The 22,460-nt window shown below is 36.0% G+C and overlaps 1 protein-coding gene across 1 annotated transcript in view; it reads right to left on the minus strand.

Annotated features, from left to right (window-relative positions):
* The window catches only part of ADGRV1 (adhesion G protein-coupled receptor V1), a 577,115-nt gene that overhangs the window by 155,096 nt on the left and 399,559 nt on the right, over positions 1 to 22,460 (minus strand). The window contains exons 84-85 of the mRNA XM_082836315.1: positions 17,038 to 17,154; positions 6,868 to 7,046 (exon numbers count right to left, since the gene is read on the minus strand). Of these exons, the coding sequence (XP_082692441.1) occupies positions 6,868 to 7,046; positions 17,038 to 17,154 (296 nt within the window). The remainder of the gene's footprint in view (positions 1 to 6,867; positions 7,047 to 17,037; positions 17,155 to 22,460) is intronic.

Consider the following 22,460-nt stretch of genomic DNA (forward strand, 5'->3'; position numbering starts at 1 on the left):
AGGAAGCCTTCTTTTGTTAACTTTGAGTATAGTACAGTTTTTCATAGTTTCATAGCATTAACCGGCTCAGTGACAAAGAAGCGGTAACAAGTCTATATTGGGTGTTCTACTTCATAGACAAAAGTAAATTTAAAATTTTATAGGCTCTTTAAAACCTTTCTCTAAATCATGTTGTGTGATTTAAATCTAGATTCAAAAATCCATTACTCTTGGTAAATTAGAGTTTTATCTATTATATATGTATAAGAAGATTTTTTTCTTATAAGATATGACATGCCTCATGCAGTATTTAAAATGTTGAGACATTAGTATCATTTGGTGACTTCTAGGTATTTTAGATACATTTCGCTAACCATATTACTGTGTAAAATTTTATTAGGTATATATTATAGAGAAATCATGAAAGTTTTCTCTAAACCCACATTTGTGTAAACTTGCCTTGGTTGTTAAGGCTTTTCTTTTTTCCAGTTCAGATATTTCCATCAAGGGGTAAATTAAGCCCCACATTCCTCATAAATTTATTATTTTTACCATATATTCTGTAATTAATCACTGACCTCCAGGATGAATTTCAATTTACATAGCTAACTTACTCAAGTATTCATAATATAGTATGATTGGCACAATCATAGGATTTATGACGGGTTCTGAGTCTACCAAGGTTATATATAAGAGGTAGTGTTTTAATCTGAAAATAGAAACTTTAAAGAGTTGATGTTTAGAGGAAAAATAGGTATTTTTTTGGCAGACATAAAGAAAGAAAAATATTTGAGACATAGAAGATATAGTTAAAGGTATATGCATAGGAGACCATGGGAAATATCAAGTGATTCAGTTACAAAGGATAACTGGAAAGGATGGGTGGGAAGGATGCTAAAAGAAGCTGGTTCAATAGTTTAGAGTCAAACCGTGGACAACCTAACAATCCATGACCTTGATGGTAATGAAAAGCACCTCCTGGGTTTTAAGCATCAGAGTGATACGGTTATTTCCATTTTTCAAAATTTAGTGAATGGACTGTAAAAGGAAGAAATTAGAGATAAGAACACAAGTTAAGAGGCAACCCAACAGACAAGACAAAGATGACACAAATGAACGGAAGAGATGGTGATGAAATAAGAGATGAAAATGAGAAAGTAGTAGGAAGACATTTAGGAGTTAGACTAGGAAACAATTTGTGATTAATAGGATGTGAAATGTAAGGGGAAAATAGTAGAAAAACTCTCAAGTTCACAACATGGGTACCTAGGTAGATGGTGGACTTTTCCTAGGGAATGTAGGTCAAAGCACACATTTAAGAGATTATTATTTATTTATTTATTTTTGCGGTACGCGGGCCTCTCACTGTGCTCCGGACACGCAGGCTCAGCAGCCATGGCTCACGGGCCTAGCCGCTCCGCGGCATGTGGCATCTTCCCAGACCGGGGCACAAACCCGTGTCCTCTGCATTGGCAGGCGGACTCTCAACCACTGCGCCACCAGGGAAGCCCTAAGAGATTAATTTTAAACCTGTTAAATATAAGATAGCTGCATGTCATTCTGGTAAAGATGTTTATTGGACTTCTGAATAAATAATAGAAGTCCCTAAACAAACTCAACTTACAGAGATCTTCTCTGAAAAACACAGTATAATAAAACTGTCAAAAATCAAAGACAAAGAAAGCATCTTAAAAGTAGTAAGAGAAAAAACTTGTAACTTACAAGGAAACCTTCATAATGCCATCAGTGGATTTCTCATCAGAGACCTTAGAGGTATCCCAGAAGAGAGTGGGATGATATATTCAAAGCGCTGAAAGAAAAACCTACCAACCAACAATACCCTACTTGGCAAAGCTGTCCTTAAGAAATTAAGGAGAAATAAAGACTGAAGGAATTCATTACCACTAGCCCCACCTTACAAGAAAAACTGAAAGGAGTTCCTCAAGCTGAAATGAAAGGATACTAGTCACATGAAAACATATAAAAATATACAATACATGTAAAGGTAAGCATGTAGTCAAATTCAGAATATTCTGATACAGTAGTTAGGTAGTGTGTTCACCAGTTAACTCTACTAAAAAAGTTGAAGGACAGAAGTATTAAAAATAACTATAGCTACATTAATTTGTTAATAAATACACAATATAAAAAGAGGTAAATTGTGACCCAAAAAAGAAAACGGGAGGAGTAAAAGAGCAGTTTTTGTATGCAAATAAAGTTAAGTTGACCAATAAAATAGATTGCTATATCAATAAGATATTTTATGTAAGCCTCATGGTAACCACAAAGCAAAAAACTTTCAGTAGACACACAAAAGATAAAGAGAAGGGAATCAAAGCATATCACCATGGAAAAGCACCGATTCAAAAAGGAAAATAGCAAGAGAGGAAAAAGGAAGAAAGGAACAATAAAATAGGCAAAAAAACAATTAATAAGATGTATTAGTAAGTCCTTATCGATAATTACTCTAAATGTAAATATATTAAATTCTTCAATATAAAGGCATAGAATGGCTGGGTAGATTTTTTTTAAAAAAAGGTCCAATATATGCTGCCTATAAGAGATTCACTTCAGCTTTATGGACACATATGGGCTCAAAGAGAAGGGATGAGAAAAGATATTCCATCAAGTGGAACTGAAAGTGAGCAGGGGTAGCTATACTTACATCATACAAATAGACTTTAACTCAAATGGTGTAGTAAGAGATGAAGAAGGCCATTATATAATGATAAAGGGTCAACTTATCAAGAGGATATAATAATCATAAATATATATGTACCCAACATTAGAGAACCCAAATATACTAAGCAAATACTAACCAATCTGAAGGGAGAAGTAGACGAGAATACAATAATAGTAGGGGACTTCAACATCCCACTTTTAACAATGGATATATCACCCAGTCAAACAGTCAATAAGAAAATGTTGGACTTGAGCTATTCTTTAGACCAAATGGACCTAAAAGACATATAGAACATGCCATCCAACAGCAATAGAATATACATTCCTCTCAAGTGCACACAGAACATTCTCTAGGAGAGATCATATATTAGGCCACAAAAAAGTTTTAACAAATCTTAAAAGACTGAAATCATATCAAGTATCTTTTCCAACCACAATAGTATGAAACTAGAAATCAATTACAGGAAGAAAACTGGAAAATTCACAAATATGTGGAAATTAAACAATACACTCCTAAACAACCAATGGGTCAAAGAAGGACTCAAAAGGGAAATTAAAAAAAATCTTGAAACAAACAAAAATGGAACACAATATACCAAAACTTATACCAAAACTTATGGGATGCAGCAAAAGCAGTTCTAAGATGAAGTCTGTAGTGATAAAAGCCTACATGACGAAAAAAGAAAGATCTCAAACAACCTAACTCTACACCTCAAGGAACTAGGAAAAGAAAAAACTAAGCCCAAAGTTAGCAGAAGGAAGGAAATAATAAAGATTATATACTTTCGGTGGGAACGTAAATTTTTACAACCACTACAGAAAACGGTATGGAGGTTCCTCAAAAAGTTAAAAATAGAACTATCATATCCAGGAAATGAAATCAGGATCTTGAAGAGATATTTGCACCCCCATGTTCACAGCAGCATTATTCACAATAGCCAAGATATAGAAACAACCTAAGTGTCTGTCTATGAATGAATGCATAAAGATGTGAGATATATATTGCAATATGTACAATACACTACAATATTATTCAGCCACAAGAAAGAAGGAAAGCCTGCCATGTGCAACAACATGGATAGACCTTGTGGGCATTATGCTAAGTGAAGTACTTTAGACAGAGAAAGATAGATATTATATATCTCACTTATATGAGGAATCTTAAAAAAGCTGCACTCATAGAAACAGAGATTAGAATGGTGGTTGCCATGACCTGAGGATGGGGAAAGTGGGGAGATATTGGTCAAAAGGCACAAATTTCTAGCATAAGACAAATAAGTTCTGGGGAGCCAACGTACAGCATGGTGACTATAATTAACAATAATATATTACATACTTGCAAGTTGCTAAGAGAAGAAATCTTAAATGTTCTTAACCCCCCCCCCAACACACACAAAAGGTAATTATGTGAGGTGATGGAGGTGTTAACTAACCTTATTGTGGTAATTAGTTCACAATAGATGTGGGTATCAAAGCATCACACCTTAAACTTACAAAATTATATATGTGAGTCATATCTCAATAAAGCTGGGGAAATTTTTTAAAATAAACAAAATAAATACATAGTACCTGGCACATAGTAAGCAAAGCAAATAAAATAAATAAGATAAATAGAATAAAGAAAGAGAAAAGTCAGATAAAATCCAAAAGTAAATCAAGAAGATAAGTCTAGAAATTGATGAAATTGAAATGAAATTTAAAATAAATGCACAATAGAGTATATCAAGAAGTCAAAAGCTGAATTTGGGAAAAAACAGTAATATTCATAAACACCCCAGCAAGACTGATGAGGAGGGGAAAAAATAGTGAAAGAAGACACTAATTGTCAATATCAAGAACGAAAAAAGATTCATTACTACAGATCTCTTACAAACACTAAAAAATTTGAATAGTTAGATGGAATGGAAACATTCTTAGAAAAAAAGGCAATTTATCAAACTGACACAGAAAGAACTGCATATGGAAAATATGAATAGTTCTATATGTTTACAAGAAAATGAATCTGTAATTAAAAGTCTTCCTACAAAGAAAACCTGAGGCCTAGTTGGCTTCATGTGTGACTTCTTCCAAAATAATAAAGAAGAAATATCACTAAACTTGCAAACTTTTTCAGCTAATAGGAAAAGAGCAATAACTTCCTGTTTTTACGAAATTATCATAATTTTGGTTCCAAAAGTTGATAAAAACATTGTAAATATAACAACTTGAGCATATTAATACATTAGAGATCTACTTAGAGAAAATTCCTCACTAAAAAGGAAGTTTTATTACTGAAAACAACCACTGCACAACAGATGTCCAGTTATTTTACAACCACAAATCCTACCATCTCCAGAGAAAAGGCATGTTTTTGAATGATGACATAAGTATACAATATTTTACAAAAATAACACAGTAATTTATTCTTACATTGAGATTAAAGTAATATCAAAAATACGGAATTTTTTAAAAACTGGAATAAATTCACATGAATATTCTATGTGAATGAAGAAGAAAAGTAACCTATACTACTTACAAAGGTTAGTCACTTTTGGTTGAATAAGGCTATAATTTTAAGATTGGGTAAAGGTTAATATATTTTACATTGCATTTATTATAGTTGAGCTGGTAATAAAGAACTTTCTGCAAAAGCCTCAGAAGGCAAATATTTTAAGAGTCAGTTGATTTGGACATTCTTGTATAACAGTTTATTTCTCTCTTAAAAATCCTTTTAGAAGCATCAAGAGAGAGTTTCTTCTAGCTAACATCACTTTCATCGGGTGATACACACCCATTTATCCAGACTGGGTGTGTATACATGTGATGCTAAAACTGCTGCCAAATAACCCCGATCTTGCCAGGGAGCTCATGAAAGAGATGGCTACTGGCCACCAGGACTTGTCTCATGGTTACTTTGTACTTGACAAAGAAAGATGCAGAACTTTCTGAAATTAATCCTGGCAGCCCAAGGTTTAAATTAATGCCAGGAGTAGTAATATGTCATAATATAACTGTGAAAAGACACAACCATTCCCTTCTAGAAGATCAGGCTTTTAGAATTTTATATCAACAAAATAGAATACTATATTTCAATACTATTGTTGTAATGCTATAAATTAATCAGTATGAGGGAATCTTACTGAATTGCAATAAAAAGACTAAATTATTATATATGGTATCTCAATGGGTGTGTGTGTATTATATAGCTCACCTCCTTTGGTTTAATGTGGTATGGGATATTAGTCTGTGATTGCCCATGTGTGAAGTATATCTGCATACATCAATAACAAATGTTGATTAAGTATATAATGGATGATCATAATTGATCAGAGGCAATAATAATATGAAAATGACTTCTGCTTATATAGTACTTTTACTTTAAAAGATTCTTTACATCTATTAACTAATTTTTATCTTCACAATAACCTGTGAGATAATTAGGTAATACTGTCTTCATAAGATTGTGACTAGGCTATTCTTTCTTATTTAGAAATGTTACTTTTTCCTCTAAATCCTCATTACACCAAGGGAGTTGATTAAACTTTATTACCCAAAGTTTTTTTTTTTTTTAATGTGGAGTCAATAAAAGGGGCTGAGTGGTCCTCAAAGTTGTAAGATACCAGATTCAGGATTAAGGCGTGCATATATATGTGTGTATAAAGATCCGTTAGATTTCAAGACTACAGTGTACTTTAATAAGAATCTATCAGAAGGACCCAGCTGACCTTGCCTCCTTCCCATGTACTTTTGCAGACACTCTCCATTCACTCTGATAGTCTTTTGGTATTTAGGGATTTTATGAATGATGGTGCCTGCCGTGCTCCCCATCCACCTGCCCCAAATATCAGACTCCTTAGATAACATGCCACACTCAAAATTTGTCACTGATTCTATTCTTCACCAAAATTTTCATAGTTCTTTGATTTCACTAGGTATTTCTGTTTGTCCCAATCTAACAAACTAAATTATGGTAAAGTATAAATTGCTGTGAACTGTTTGATACACCAATTCACCTGAGAAAACTGCACCTATCAAAGGAACTGGAGAGGCAGTAGTTTCTTATTTATAGAGATAATTAGAGATTTAGAAGGTGTGGCAGGAAGGCAAAGGTCTTCATGGTGCTCCTTCAGTCAGACCCCTTAGTCAACTGCTCCCACCTTCTACCAGTAAAGCTGCCTGGATACAGAAAGGCTGAGGAGGCAGTGTGCTCTGCCTGGATGTACTTACAGGTCACCGTGGATGAGTCCATAGATCTGCGACATGCTCTGATGATAGACTCCTCTCAAAATAACTATGAGGAGAATCACCACAAAAGCTGGAAGTCCCCAACTCAGAAGAAAAAACAGCAGATACCGCCTTTCTGTGTGTTCATCATTCATCACCAGCACGTACCAGAAATTCACAGACTAAGGAAAGAAGCAGAACATAAGATGAACAGGTTCTGGTCTAGTGGCACAGGAAACACACTCACCTGGCTTAGGCATAAAGAGTGACAACAGATCAACAAAGGGCCAGGCTCTACTCAATAACTATAGTTCTGATTTGATTTTTTAAGTCAGTTCACACATTCTTTTTTTTCATATACCCGAGAAATTCAGGGTATCTCAAAAGTCCGAAAACATCAGTAAATACTTAGTTTATTTACTGTACTTTATATTTTGCTTAATTGGTTTTGATTATGACGATCTGACTCAGTCATAATCGTCTGTGATTGTTCTGTCAATGTCTTTGAAGAAACACACAGATACTCAAACTTACTTTCTATATGAACAGCTTCATGATGATAATGAAGTAAATAGTCCTACGTCCCAGACTTTTTTTTTTTTTTTTTTTGCGGTATGCGGGCCTCTCACTGTTGTGGTCTCTCCCGCCGCGGAGCACAGGCTCCGGACGCGCAGGCCCAGCAGCCATGGCCCACGGGCCGAGCCGCTCCGCGGCATGTGGGATCCTCCCAGACCGGGGCACGAAGCCGTGTCCCCTGCATCGGCAGGCGGACTCTCAACCACTGCGCCACCAGGGAAGCCCTACGTCCCAGACTTTTAAACAATGTTTACTTATTGAGGGTTTATCACGTGGTAGAGTCAGACACTTGTTCCAGGGAATGGGGATATAGTTGTGACAACAGCCCCAGTCTCAGTCCCAAGTGGGAGACAGACAAGTAAACAGAAAATGTTTGCACAGAGAAAAATGTACTGTGATGGGGTAGGCTTTGCGGCCATTCTCCTTTCTCAATTTACACTCTCTCTTTTTCATTCATTCACTTGATAAATGCTTATTGAGTGCTTACTGCATTTCAAAGGCCCGTCCAGGCACTGGGGCTATAACAGTAACAGAGGTGGTAGGGGTATTTACCTTCTTGAATCTTACTTTCCAAACAAATGGGAAGAAATCATTAAGGAAAACATTTAAATTTATATCATACTTTATATGTTATTTCTTATCTTCTTAAGATAAAAATATAAAAGGGACAAGTGTATACAAAGAGTGAGGGGGATGAAGGGATACATTAGATAAACAGAAGAATGAATCCGACGCCTGGAAATGTTACTGCTGGCCCCAAATCACACCTAGCGTGTATATAAGCCAAATCTAGAACTTATATATTCTGCCTTCTAGTGTTCTTTTCCCATGAGATCACTTATGTTTAATTATCTTTTATTACAGAAACAACATTGAAAGTCATATCATATATATTTCACACATGATGCTTATCCACTAGATAAACCCCCTTCTCAATTTCATATTGTGAAGTGTGAGTACAGATTAATCAAATATGTATATTTTTATACATTAGTGACAACAATCCCAGAGCAAGTGACAACAATCTCAGTTTCTTCATGTGTACAACAAAGCTATTATAAAGATTACGTAAGACACTACATATAAAGTGCTAAGCACATAGTCAGCACTAAAAAATGTGACCACCTCACTTAAATCTCCTAGTAGGATGTCGGACGGTGTGAAAAACAAAAGATAAATAAAGACCAAAAGTAAGCAGTGATACAATGGAAACTCTTCTATGTGAAAAACAACATGCCTAATGTTCCTAGGAAGGCTTTCAGATAGTTTACTGAGGCTTCCAGGTAAGATTCTATCTGAACCAAAGTAGCCTTGAAGGATTAGTATTGATTGGCCTAAACCAGGAAAGGAAAAAAATGTTTGGTTACTTGAAGATTTTTGTCTCTGAATTTTATTTCCTGTCAGCACTCCATATCTTTATGTACATCTGCATCTATCTGAAATTATGAAGGATGTTTTGAGTTGCTGCTTATGTAAATTTGTTCTAACTTCTTCTTAAAAATTATTAGGTCCAAGAGGCTTTTTTTCCTCCTTTCTATTATTAGTGTAGGGACATGACTCAAATAGGTGGGACTGTATCAAGTGTCTGATGCTGGAGTGGTCAATACTGCCTGTTAAGAGAATGAAAATTCATGCAAAGTAAGGATGATTAACCCATTTCCAAAATAAAAGTACGGATGATTTATTTTAAATCGATGTTGTATGCATCCTTATAACATGGTAACTCAGTGGTGCAGTCGGTGGAAGAATCAGGAAGGAGCGCACAGATTGGTAAATGACTTGTAAGTTGATTCATCATGATAAAGATTGGGGCATTTCCAAAATGTCCACTTTTACACTTTTTAGAATCACTGAACGTTTCAGCAACTGTCTGACCTTTACCACAGCCTCAGATAAGACTGAGACAAATGTAACTGCTTGTTAGATTTACACACACAATGCTTCTGCTCTAAAGAGCTCAAGGTACAGGGTCACTGATTCTTGAATACTCAGTTAAGCAAATCAAGCTCCAAATGTCATAAGCTTTTTTGTTAATTAAAAAAAAAAATCTCTTTCCTTCTCAAAAGAATCCAATCATTGAGGTATACTCTAGGGACAGTATTTACCACTATATGACTTTTTTTTTTTTTTTTTTGCTAAAGAATGGAAACACTATGTAATGAAACAACATCTAATTATTCTGGAAATACCATATGGCCTAAACCTAAGACCTGTGTGGACTAACTCACTTCAAGTTTTACTTGAAATTTAAAATATTTTAATATAGTATGTATGGTAGGTATATTTTGGGATGTATGCCTAGGCCATCAGCGCTCTTCTCTGAACCCTGTCTCCCTCCTTACCTTCCCCCACCCCCTGCCAACATATGCAGGGTGGGCTCATGACCCTGTTCCTCTGCCCACAGCTGTGGATCTGGCGACAAAGCCTGACCCAGGCTGAACCAATCATCTCTCATTGAGTTCCCTGAAATTTTGTGATAGTTAAGCTGGTCAACTGAGAAAAGAAAACATATGAACTTTAGTGGTAGGAGTAGCCAAAGGCACAGTGAAGAGAGAAAGTGTGTTTGTAGAGAAGAAGAAGGGACAAAGCCTTCCATTCCTGCTCACAGCTCCTTGAGGTCCAACTGTACTTACAGAACTTGGGTTCAGTGAGTTAGCCCATATGCTTATTATTCCTTTTATGATTTGAAAGTTTGCTTGGATTAACTTAGTTTTTCTTCATTGTTCTAAAAACATCGAGGCATATATTGCTCCTCTGAAGCACTTGGGTTAAAAGCTCCAGTACTGCCATTCTCCAGAATAAGGTGGGAGTGGAACATTTGAGATACATTCCTTTCCCTGTAATCGTGGTTCCTCCTTTGTAATCGAAGGTTAGAGTATCAAGAGACCATTATCTTTGCATAATATTTTTATGTTGCCAGATATATAGCATATGTGCCTCAGTATCTGTGTTTATCCAATGTTAGAACTAAAAGAATTATGAAAATTCAGTATAAGTTAAAGGTGTCACTCTCACCAACATGCTTCATACTGACTGAGCACAGCTTACCACACTTACATATTTTTTGCTAAAGACTAAATGTGAATCGAAATTTCAGTACCTAGGTCTCCAGTTACATTTCTATCTCTAGGCTTTAAACACTTTGTTAGAACCATCTTATGGACCATCTCAAGACATCTTATTTAGAGATAAGGAAGCTGAGGCAGCGAGAGAAAAACATAGCTTTTTCATATTTGGGTTATAGAACAAAGCATCTTGTGAAGACTAAGGTTAAGATTTATTTCCATAGAAAGTCACACAAATGCTGACAATATTATTGTTTCCATGAGAGCTTATTTTTTTGTCCTCATTTTCCCGCACTCATTGTATGTGCCAGTGGAGATGTATTTTCCTGGTTCAAGTATGGAGATAACCCATTCTCTCTCCCTCTCCATTTTTTGCCAGCACTAAATGAGAACTTATAAAGGGCTTAATCAGAATAGAACTGGCTGAAACATATCTGTGAGCTATGGTAGATTAATTTTTGCATACCTTGTAGTACCTAGTTAAATGCTCTGCATACAATCTTTATTGAGAAGTATCAAATAAACGAAGATGTACACAATTTCAATATTTAACAGTTTTCATTGAATTTAATAACAATTTCATAATTTGGTTTAGTTATTGAGTTTATTCATTTATATACTACCTTCTCAGAAAGAATTGTAGAATTGATTTGATTGAACTCCTAATGAAGGGGGTCAATGTTAAACTGGTGGAAACTTACAAATGTTAAATACAACAGTTTAAGAGAAGAAGAATGGAATCAGTATTTACTAATTGGTTAATAAATGTAGACCCCACATTAAGCTATATCTCATTTAATAAAGACAACTGCTCTCCTAAGTTTTATTATTATTAATACAGGAGGAAACTGAGGACAGGAGAAGCGTGTTTCTCAGAGGGAATTGAGGCTGTTAGAATTTAAACTGATTCTGATTAAGATGCAAACCAACCAAATGAATTACCCAGATACAATTTAGTTCAAATATAGATAGGAATAAAATAAAAGATGGTGTGTCTATAAGCATATTTACTTACATTTGTATACGGACATGTCTATTTATTTTTAGAGTAACATTTTCAGTGATTACCGCTACTATCTTCCAAGCGTCTGCACAGGAAAATTGAAGCTATACTGCATTAACTGTTTGACGGTAATAAGTCATAAATGCTTTCCTATGCTCCATAAACACAGATTCATTAGTTTGCTCATATAATATATGCTAATATAATACATATTATATTTATAAAATATAAAGGAGAAATGCCTTTTCTTTTTTTAAGTTAAAATAGGCTGCTTGAATCCCATACATTTTCATGATATGTGGAGTAAGATTGGAATCTAGCCTGTTGTTTAATATTTGGTTATTAATTGTGTCACCAGAAACCACGCACTGATATATAGCATCAAGTTCAGTCAGAGATCACGGATGCTATTAATTCTGTCATTACCATATGTTCTTAGTCATTCATTTCAGAGGAGAGTCTAAGAAATGTTACCATGTGTCCTTGTTCCAGTTATCCTCCCTTTTAACAATTTTTACAAGGCTTTGTGAGGATTGGAGAATTCAGTATTTCCTGGATATATCATTTTTATCTTGATAATTACCAGTCTGTTGTCGTTATGAATGCTCAAGTACAACTGTGAAATGATTTCTAACTTTATTCTACCATTTAAGAAATATGTTCTTCAAGTAAGCTTTAGTTTCAAAATAAAACATTATAGTTTTGAGTAAGCTGTGTCCCTCGGCATGAAATGAACAGACTGCAAGGACAATCCAGGCTTGGATACTGATCATAACTGAAGCAGATTATTATATAATTTAACTTGGTGACAGGAAACGATCATAAAACTGGGCCAAATGAATATACAGGCAAAATTAAGTTTCTATTTACCTATATTATATACTAATATCTCAAATAATTTACTTGTGATTTATTTCCTGCATGAATTCACACATGGTCTGGCAATCCATCTGGCAGCATGTTTCACGTAGATGTTAAGAGCAAAGACATTAGTTCTAGGGATTTATTCTATGGATATTCTATAAGTAAACAAATATTCAGAGTGTAAGGATGTTCCAAGAAACATTGTATATAATAGCAAAAATAACTGGAAATAATCAGCATTTCATTAATAGGAATCAGAAAAAAAATTATGGAATAACCATATTATAGAAGAGAAAAAAAAGTATATCAGTATGGGGTAAACATATATATATATTTATATATATATATAGTATATATATACACTATGTGTAAACATATATACACTATATACACACAAACACACACATGTGCTTCTTTATATATTTATAAATATTTATATATTTGTGGAATGTATCTGGAGGCATACATAGGAAACCATTAACAGTGTTTAACTTTGGGAGTAGGGTTGAGGGTAGAGCAGAGAGTGGAGAGCATATGAAAGAGGGAGAAATGGATGTACTTTTCATTTAATATTTCTCTATAGTGTTTGATTACGTTTTGTGCAATTAGTATATGCTATTTCTAAAATGAAAGGCAATCAAAACAGAAAAAAGAAACAAAAGTTAGAACAATAACTAGGAAAATAGAGCAAAAGCACCATGAGAGCTTAAATTCTCACTGTCAATTTTTCTTAGAGTAGACATAACACTGCTGTTTCAGTAATTTCAGAGTGATCTTCCATGAAGAGCAAACAGAAGGCTAACTCAATTTCCATGGGCAAAAAGGAGTTTGTGAGTTGTATACTTCTAAAAAAATATGCAAAATAATTTGTTACTCTATTCCCATCATGCACAGTGTGACTTCCCTGTCAAAGAAAGGGGAAGCCTAAAGAAACACTCAGGAAAGGGGACGTCTAAAGAAACAGTAAAGGCCACCAGCTCTGGTCTGGAGCCTGCTATGAGCCACGCGTGCACTTCAGTAAAGAGGTTAGAGGTTATCAGCTTGCTAAGGCTTTTCAGCTCATGTCTGCCTCACACTGTCAGCCCTCTCGTTCTCCTATATCAAGCTAATTCTCTTTTGCCAAAAAAAAAAAAAAAAAAAAGTGTAAATTATACTGGAAAAACAGAGTATTTCAACATGTTTCAAAATCTAAGAATTATTAGTCTACATATTTGCTTAGCCGATAATATGGGTAAATTCGTATGGAGTGTGCAGTCTGTACCAGGAATCATTCCAAGCCCCTTCCATGTATTCATTCATTTTGTCTTTTTACAATCCTCAAAGAGAGGTATTGTTATTACAAATCTAATCATTCAATAAGAAAATCTAGGCTCAGAGAAGTTATGTAACATGTTTACCAACAAAATTGCTCTTTACCTACTCTAAAATAGAATCCCTTTTTATTACAATGTATTAAAAGTATGATGTAAAAGTAAAATAACTTTTCAAGATAAATTCATTTAAATGTATTTATTCTAAGATTGAAGATATAATACAGATCAAAATAAATAATTCTTGCATGCTTAGCTCAATGATTAAAAGTTAGTGATTAACTTTTCATCATAAGCTATGCACACATACATGTATCAATTTCTCTCTACATTGCTAGAAATACAAAGTAGAATTATTGAAATGTTAATATTCTTTCAATTTTTTCAACTGTTTGACTAACAAGATTGGATTAACAGTAGTCTTATCTTTTAAATAATGTTTTAAAAACGAATTCTCATTAAAAAAAAAAAGATTTTAGCAGACAGTATTTTATAAACAGGAAAACACAGGTTAGTAAAGGCGACAACCTCCGACCACAAAGTAACTCATTAGAAGTAACCTACCTAGAATCAGAAGTTATTGAATTTTTCCCTTGTGGTCACACCACAAACCATGAAAGTGTGTGGTGTACCATCTGAAACACATTAAACTTCACTGGTACTTTAAATAGTTTTCCTAAACCATCAGCCATACAGAAATCTAATTAGTTTACTAAATGTGCATCAGCCACAATCATATTTACTCAAAACTGGAAGAAGACATACAGAATACAGCAATCTCTATTAAGTTGGATGAAATTTTATATGCCATCCCCTAAAGCAGGAAATCTGTCTACAACATATTTGAAAGTTGGTCATTTCCCCCATTTTGAACATATTTCAGTGATTGGACGTTCTCTACTTTAAGACATAGCTGTTTCAACTTTGAAATTCTTACTGTCTATAAAAGTTCTTCACGTGATTCAAAATTTCCTTCCCTAATTTTTGACCCATTTGTTCTGGTTCTTCCAAATGAAGCTATATAGTCCATTCTTTCTTTCCTGTAGCAGCCCTCCCAGTATCTGTAGACAGCCATCACATCTCACTAAGTTCTTTCCAGGTTAGTTGTCTCCAGCTGCCTCCAAGTTTCTTATAGGACTGTCTTCCAACTTCTCATTGGCTGGTTAATATTCCTGCTGAAAGTGGTTACAGGGTGCCAGGGTTGTCTGACTATTGTAGATTATAATTTAAACATGGCTCCCCCAGCTGCCTCCATATGTTATTAATGTAACCCAGGTCTGTGTTGTTTTTGTAGTTACTGTAGTTGCTATGGTTTAAGCAATCTGGTCACATATTTGATTGCTACTGAGTTTGGGTTAAATTAAAATTTCAAGTTGTTTACATTAACCCCCATCAGATTATCTCTTGAACTCTCATTTTCAAGCTGTCGCAGTACAGGTTTTCTATATTTGTTCTACCTGTACTCTTAACACAGGCAGCTTGCTGTTTTAGCTTGTTTCAGCTCTGTATCATTGCATACCTGATGAGACAGCTCCCTGTGTTTTCATCCAGATCATTCATCAAGAACTGAATAGGTCAGGGACATGGACAAAGGCCTTCAGCAAACCGCTATGGACCTCAGTTCAGGAAGATAAATGACAACATACACAGGGCACACATAAAAAGTTCAACTTAGATAAACTACTAAAGGGAGTCAGAGAATCTTGCAAATGCTATTGTGACTTCAGCAAGTATTTATTTTATGTTGTATGGTTTAGATTTATTTTTTAATTGTTTGGTGGGGGACTGGAGAACACCATAAATTTTCCATAATTAGAGCTGCTCAAAGAGCTATAAAACAATAATTCTATGAGGTAGGAATTATCATCTCCATATGCAGATTTAGAAACAAACCTTGGAGAGAGTCAATAACTTGATTAAGGTTACAAAGATAATAACAGAGCCAGAATTCAAACCCAGATGCAGGCCTCCAATTGTTCCAAGTAGTTCTATTAAATAAATAGTTCAGTTTTCTTCTCCTTAAGAGACAACTATAATATGATACTTGGGAAAAGATCCCTTCCTTGAATCTGTATGGTATTCTCTACTAATAGTATCACCTCACCTTCCTCCAATATTGCCAGATGGTAGACATCCCACATCCTTCTTATTCAACAAGAGAAAAGAATATGCAAGAGCCTGAATGCGTCTGTTTACATAGTATACTTCACCTGTGTACTCAGAAACACATATGAAACTATTTCTATCACATGAAAGATGGAACAATACCACCATGCAGAAATCACTTTCGAAGGCAGCATATTAGTTGAGCTATTGAATTAGTGAAATTAATAGTGCTTAAGTGGATCCAACTCTCACATCACCCTCTTTATCAAGCAAATCAGCATTAGACAATAGAGAGAATTTGGGACTTTAGTCAGAAAAGGAGAGTTCAAATCTCTCCCCAGTCCTTACTAGTTCCTCAGGAGAGTATGCTAGATCTCTTTGGGTTTCACTCTGTACCCTCTCCCAAAGTGATCTCTTCCAAAGCAATGGCTCCATTTTCCAACTCTAAGTCAGTAACTGTCTAATGTATTTCTCTAGCATGGACCTCTGTTCTGGGATTTAGCTCTGCATATTCCACTTCTCCCTGAGTCTCCATTGGAGATCTCACAAGAACTTCACACTCAGCATGTCCTTAAAAATAACCCATCATCTTCTCCCAGTCTCCAGGGATCATTATTTTAGTTCAAGGCACCACTATCTACCCATTCATTCATGCCAGAAACTTGGGTAACATCCTTGGTTCCACCTTCTGCGTTCTTTATAACCAATCTCTACATCCTATAGTTCTAGTTTAAAAAAACAATTCTTAGAAGCTGTTCACTTCCCTTTGTCTCTTCTGCTCCCTCTTTGGTTCACACCACCACGTTCTTTCCCCTGAATACAGCTAAAGCTACTTAATTGGCTCCCATGTCAACTCTTTGCTGAACTCAATTCACTACAAACAGGGAGTTCCTTCTAAAATCCAAATCTCATCATATCACTCTCTTGCTTAAAAATAATTCTATGACTTCTCATAGAAAAAAAGTTAAAATTTCTTACTGTGCCTTATAGGGCCTGCATCACAAGCCTCATCTCCTACCATTCTCTTATTTCCAACTCTACTAGATTTCTTTTCATTTCCTCAAATTCACTACACTTTCTAATGTTGTACAGCTTATAAGGTTTTTCTTGCATTGATCTCCTGGGAAATGCAGTGACAGATATATGGAATTACTTCCATTTCAGTATAAAGAATATCAGATATAAAGGCCACTCCATCCAGACACATTGGAAAGCTGAAGGGGGCAGAGGGAGGAAAGGAGGTACCAACCTGGATGAGCATCCAGCTAAACTGGCAAAGATACAGGTAATGTATGACAGCAGCCACGGCTGAACAGCTCTCCTCCGTGAGTTGGGGACTTGCATATGCAGATGCCAGAAATACAATCTGTAAGAAACAAATACTTTTATTTTAAAATCATGTTAAAGTCAATCAAGAATATTAAGAAAATAAAACATTTTCTTATCTGAATCGACGATTCAATGACTCAAAGGGAAAAGAATTTGATTTGTTGCCCAAAATGAGATGACTAAGTCACTCTAAAAATGGCAATACATGGATTTTTATGTTTATAAGAAACAATGAATTATATGAAATTATGCTACACACTGCATCGGACTGTCAAGAGGAAATTCTCAAAGTAAACTCTGTTCTTACAGATGGACAAAAATCATATGAAATACATTTATTTTAGTTAAGTACAAAAGAGAAAATAGAGTGGAAATACCATTCCTTGTGTAAGTCAAAGCTAATAGAAGAGAAAAGAAAGAGAAGAAAAAAGCTCTGAGGCTACCATCATCTGCATCCTCTGGTCAGGAAGTACACATATAACAAAATAGACTTAAAATAAATGTAAAATTTCAAACCCTATGGTTACCCTAATTCTTGAATTTTTATTTTGACTACCCTCAAGTCTTTCTTCAAAAGTAACCTTCACAATGGGACCTTTCTTGACCACACTATTTAAAATTACACCCTCTTTTCTTCTCTCCTTCCCACATATATGATCTCCCTACTCTACCTTTCTGTTTTTTTTTTTAAACAGTGCTTGTCATTTTCTAACATGCTCTGTCATTTGTTTATTTCTTATGTTTCTTGGTCATTGTTAGTGTCACCCACTAGAATGTAATCCCTATGAAGGCAGGATCACTTAATGTTTTACTCACTGGTATACCCCACACTCACACAGCCCAGTGTCTGGAACACAGCAGGTACTCTCAAAGTCTCTATTGGAGGTACTCAATAAATACTTGTTGAATAAATGGATAAATAAATGCAGTGAAACACTCCTGTGATTTCTATCTATCATTTTCTCTACTATATGACTACTATGTCAAATTTTATAATGGAAAGTATAGATGGCAAGGGAAAATTTGGAGCAATAATAGTGGACTGTAACCTCTCAAGGAATAAATTCCCTTCCTCTTTCAGACAGAGACCAAGTCTTTTTAACTTAATATTTTAATAAACTACCACTATGCCTGGAATATGCCTGAAATGTTCAATGAATAATTGTTGAAAGAAAGAATGATTGATTCCAAAACAACAGAGGGGTGCTGTAAGGAGAAAACTAGCTGACTTATGCCTCAAAATCTCTCAACTTCTAAAAAGGAAATGCAAATGTCATTAATGTTTCTTGGATTTTAAAAAATGAATACTGTGCTCAAAATCAAATCAGAATATTGTTTTTATTTTCAAATGAAATATACCCGTCCCCAAACCTTTTATTTCAAAGGTGTGTATGTTAAATCGTCTTGAAAATTTCTGCCCAGGAGTGTTCCCAGGATGGCATCATTGTGGCGAATGTCAGGATCTGGGATAAGAACTTGCATGCTCCCAGCATCTCTATTTCACGGGGAAAAACTTACCTTAACCAGTCTCCTTAGTCAATTACAGAAGAACCAAAATGCTAATTAATAAATTCACAATAATACATATCTCATGCCATGCTGACTTCCCTCTTGGTAATTATTTATTGAGTACTTCCTGTACCAAGTATAGAAGAAAAGGAAACCTTTTCCCTTTTTTTTTTTCTTTTTCAAGCTATGGACTCTAAACAAGTCAGTTTACCCTTCTGGGACTAATTCCCTCATTAGTAGGAGGAGGAAGTTGGAAAAAATAAACTCTAAAGTCTCTTTCTACTCCAAAATTCCAGGATTATTTTTTAAATGAGAAGTATTCCTGACTCAACTTTTTGTTTATTTTAACTCTAGTTTTGGAGTATTTGTAACACACAATTAAAAAAAAAAAAGCAGACACTAGAAATGTACATCTGGTTATATCCTAACAATCTGGTACAAATTAGCTCCCTGGAAAAAATAAAGCCAACAAATTTGCCTTTCCAGAATGTATCACAAATAGCTTTTGAATTATTAGAGCTTATTTTAAAAACACGCCTAGATTTCCCTAGATTTTAGATTCAAACTTCTGAATTGTAATATATTATAGGTCATACATTTAAACTTCCTAAATTTCACAAAAATTCATTGAACACCTTCACCAAAACACTAACAATGAACACTAAACAACTGAAAACTATGCCTTAAAAGACCTTAGAAACACAGAACTGTGAGATTCAGCCAAATAAAAAATCCAAAAAACAAAAAGAATAATTTTAACATTTTATGCTTTTTATTTGCACAAAGTGGTACTTTTTCATAAAGTCTTTATAAGTGTACTTATAATAAATTTGAGCCTGTCTAATTCAGATTCTATAATATGGATTGTGTTGAATTTATTTCCTAGTTTTGTACGAATCAACCTGAATGGTTTGCTAGGTAAAACAATAGTGTAATCCAAACTGTAATTGAATGTGTTTAGTTTTAACTATGAAACTATTTATAAATGGTATGCTAATTTAAATAACTCTTATTCTTTTCAATATTTTTTCTTTGAAGCAAATTAGTACAAGTTATTGCTTAAAACTATATTTATTTCCAGAATACAGTTTTAACATCCAAAATTCCATTTTTAAGATATGGCTTCTTCATATTTTATTACGTTTTAATCTTTTTCTAAATCATAAGACCAGTTACATACCTACTTTTGTAAACTATGAACATTCTTCCAGAATGTTCTCTGAAATATGAGAAATGCTTCTCTCTGTATGGGAGAAGGCTGGTAAGCAAGACAAGGCTGAGCTCTCAATACACATTACTACAACAGGGATGAGCTAAGAATACTTGGAGAACCAGAGATTATGTGTCATGGGGCCTATCTAAAATTAAATTGAATTAAAATATAAATTAAATGGTTAAAGTAAAATAAAATAAGATCTCCTAGCATATTTAGTTCCCATATTCTTAAGGTACATAACCAAGGAAGAGAGGAAGTTTTACCATTGTTTTTTTACTCAAACACCTAGAGATGATCAGGAAAAAGGTTATTTTCAGTCAGTTCTCTGGATACACTAAGTTGAACACCATAACAGAAAGCAAGGAATTTTTCAATGGTTCTCAGTCATTCATGTGTTGATTCATTCAGTAAGCAAGTGTTGGCCTACCTACTATCTACAGAGCATTATGCCACCTATGCAAGATGAAGAATGTTATGGTGGAAAATTGTGTACCATGTACCAGCATGGTGCTACATGTTTTCTTGGTTTTTTTTGTTGTCTATGTGTGTGCGTGCAGACGCGCCACATATTAATGATGTGAAGTCATTATTGTTTTATCCCAATTTAATTAAAGATGAAAGAAGGTCTGATAGGGGAACTAACTTGTTCAAGGGTCACTGAACAAATTTTAAAGTGGGATTCAAATCCTGGTGTTCTGATCTGAGAGGCCAGCGTTCTTTCTAGAACATCACACTGCTGCCCACCAAGCTACATCCAGCGTGAGCCCTGTCTCAAAGTGCCGAAATTCTGGTTCATTGTTTCTCAATCTTTTTTAACCCATGGGCCACCACAGGTTCACAATGGCAATAGAACATAATGCCCGTGGCAAATATACTACTCCTCTTAATTCTATATTGATATAATATATGTATGTCTTAACCAAAAAAAATATATATATATATATATTTCCAGAAGAGAGTATCTGATATATTTTGTTAACAACTTGTAAAATTCTTTCTTTTTCTGGTTGATTAGAGCTCTACTATAATAACCAAGGAGGAAATACCTAATTTTTTTTTCATTTAAAATATATACGGGGCAGGGCTTCCCTGGTGGCGCAGTGGTTGAGAGTCCGCCTGCCAATGCAGGGGACATGGGTTCATGCCCCGGTCCGGGAAGATCTCACATGCTGTGGAGTGGCTAGGCCTGTGAGCCATGGCCGCTGAACCTGCGCGTCTGGAGCCTGTGCTCCGCAATGGGAGAAGCCAAAACAGTGAGAAGCCCACGCACAGAAAAAAAAAAAAAAAAAAAAAAAAAAAAAATATATATATATATATGTATATGGGGCAGAGTTAGCGTCTCTCCACAACTAGGGTGCGAGCCGGCCGCTGGTGGGGTACCCTGACACCCAAGGAGACGGGAGGAACCCCCAAGTGAACTAATAGGATGTGGGGGGACTGAGGTGGGGAGAAGAAGTGGAAGCCAGACAGGATCAGCATCCCTGAGGCCGGGGAGATCAGGAGAGGCAGGCATGTGGAGCCATCCAGAAGAGGGAGAGGAGTGGAGGGCAATCGCCCCGCCCACTCAGGCCCAGGGAGCCTGCTGAATTCCCAGGCTGGTACACCCCCTCCAAAGTCCTGTGCAGGCCATGTGGGTCTTGGGGACATAAGAGGGAGACCAGAGAGATCAGGAGAGGCAGGCGGGAGGGGCCCACCCAGAGGAGCAGGAGAGGAGCAGAAGGCATTTCCCCCATCCACTTGGGCCCAGGGAGCCTGTTGAGCTCCCAGGCCAGTCCCCTGCCCTCCAAGACACCCCACTGCGCACAGCCGCATTGGTCCTGGGGGCATAGGAAGGAGGCCAAGGGGAAAACAGGAGAGGCAGGTGGAAGAGGCCCTCTGGACTGGAGGGTCAGGAACAGAGAGGAGGGCATTTGCCCCACCCAGTTGAGCCCAGGAAGCCTGCTGGGCTCCCAGGTGAAGTCTCCCGCCCTCTGAGACCAGGAGTGACGGGCAAGCCTGGGCCCCTTCTGTTCCATTGAGCCTAAGCCCCACCCCTCACAGCCCCCAGGGCCTCTTCCAGCCCTGTGGGTCTGAAGCATAGGCCCTGCCCAGGCCCAAACCTCACCCTTGCTTAGGCCCCACCCTCCACAGCCAAGGCCCGCCCCCCCATTTTTTTTCTTTTCCCTCCTCCTCTTTTTTTACTATTGTGATACTGTTATACCTTCCGGTTGTTGATTCATCTATAGTTTTACTTTTATATTCTTTCTAACATACCTGTTAGTTTCCTAGTCTAATATATTTTTTTAACTTTGTTATTGTTCTTTTTTTTTTTTCCACCCCACGTGGCTTACAGGATCTTGGTTCATGAGCCAGGGGTCGGGCGGGGTGGTAGCTCCAAGTCTGAACCACTAGACTAACAGAGAACCTCAGACCCCACGGAATATTCATTGGAGGGAGGTCTCATGGAGGTCCTCATCTCAGCATGAAAACCCAGCTCTACCCAACAGGTTACAAACTCCAGTGTTGGAAGCCTCAGGCCAAACAACCAGTAAGACAGGAACACAATCACACTCATAAAAAAAAAAAAAGACACGACAAAAAATTATGTAACAGATGAAGGAGAAGGAGCAAGTTAAAAA

This window comes from Leucopleurus acutus, assembly GCF_964270905.1.
Source record: "Leucopleurus acutus genome assembly, chromosome: 3".
In the NCBI taxonomy this organism is placed as follows: Eukaryota; Metazoa; Chordata; class Mammalia; order Artiodactyla; family Delphinidae; genus Leucopleurus; species Leucopleurus acutus.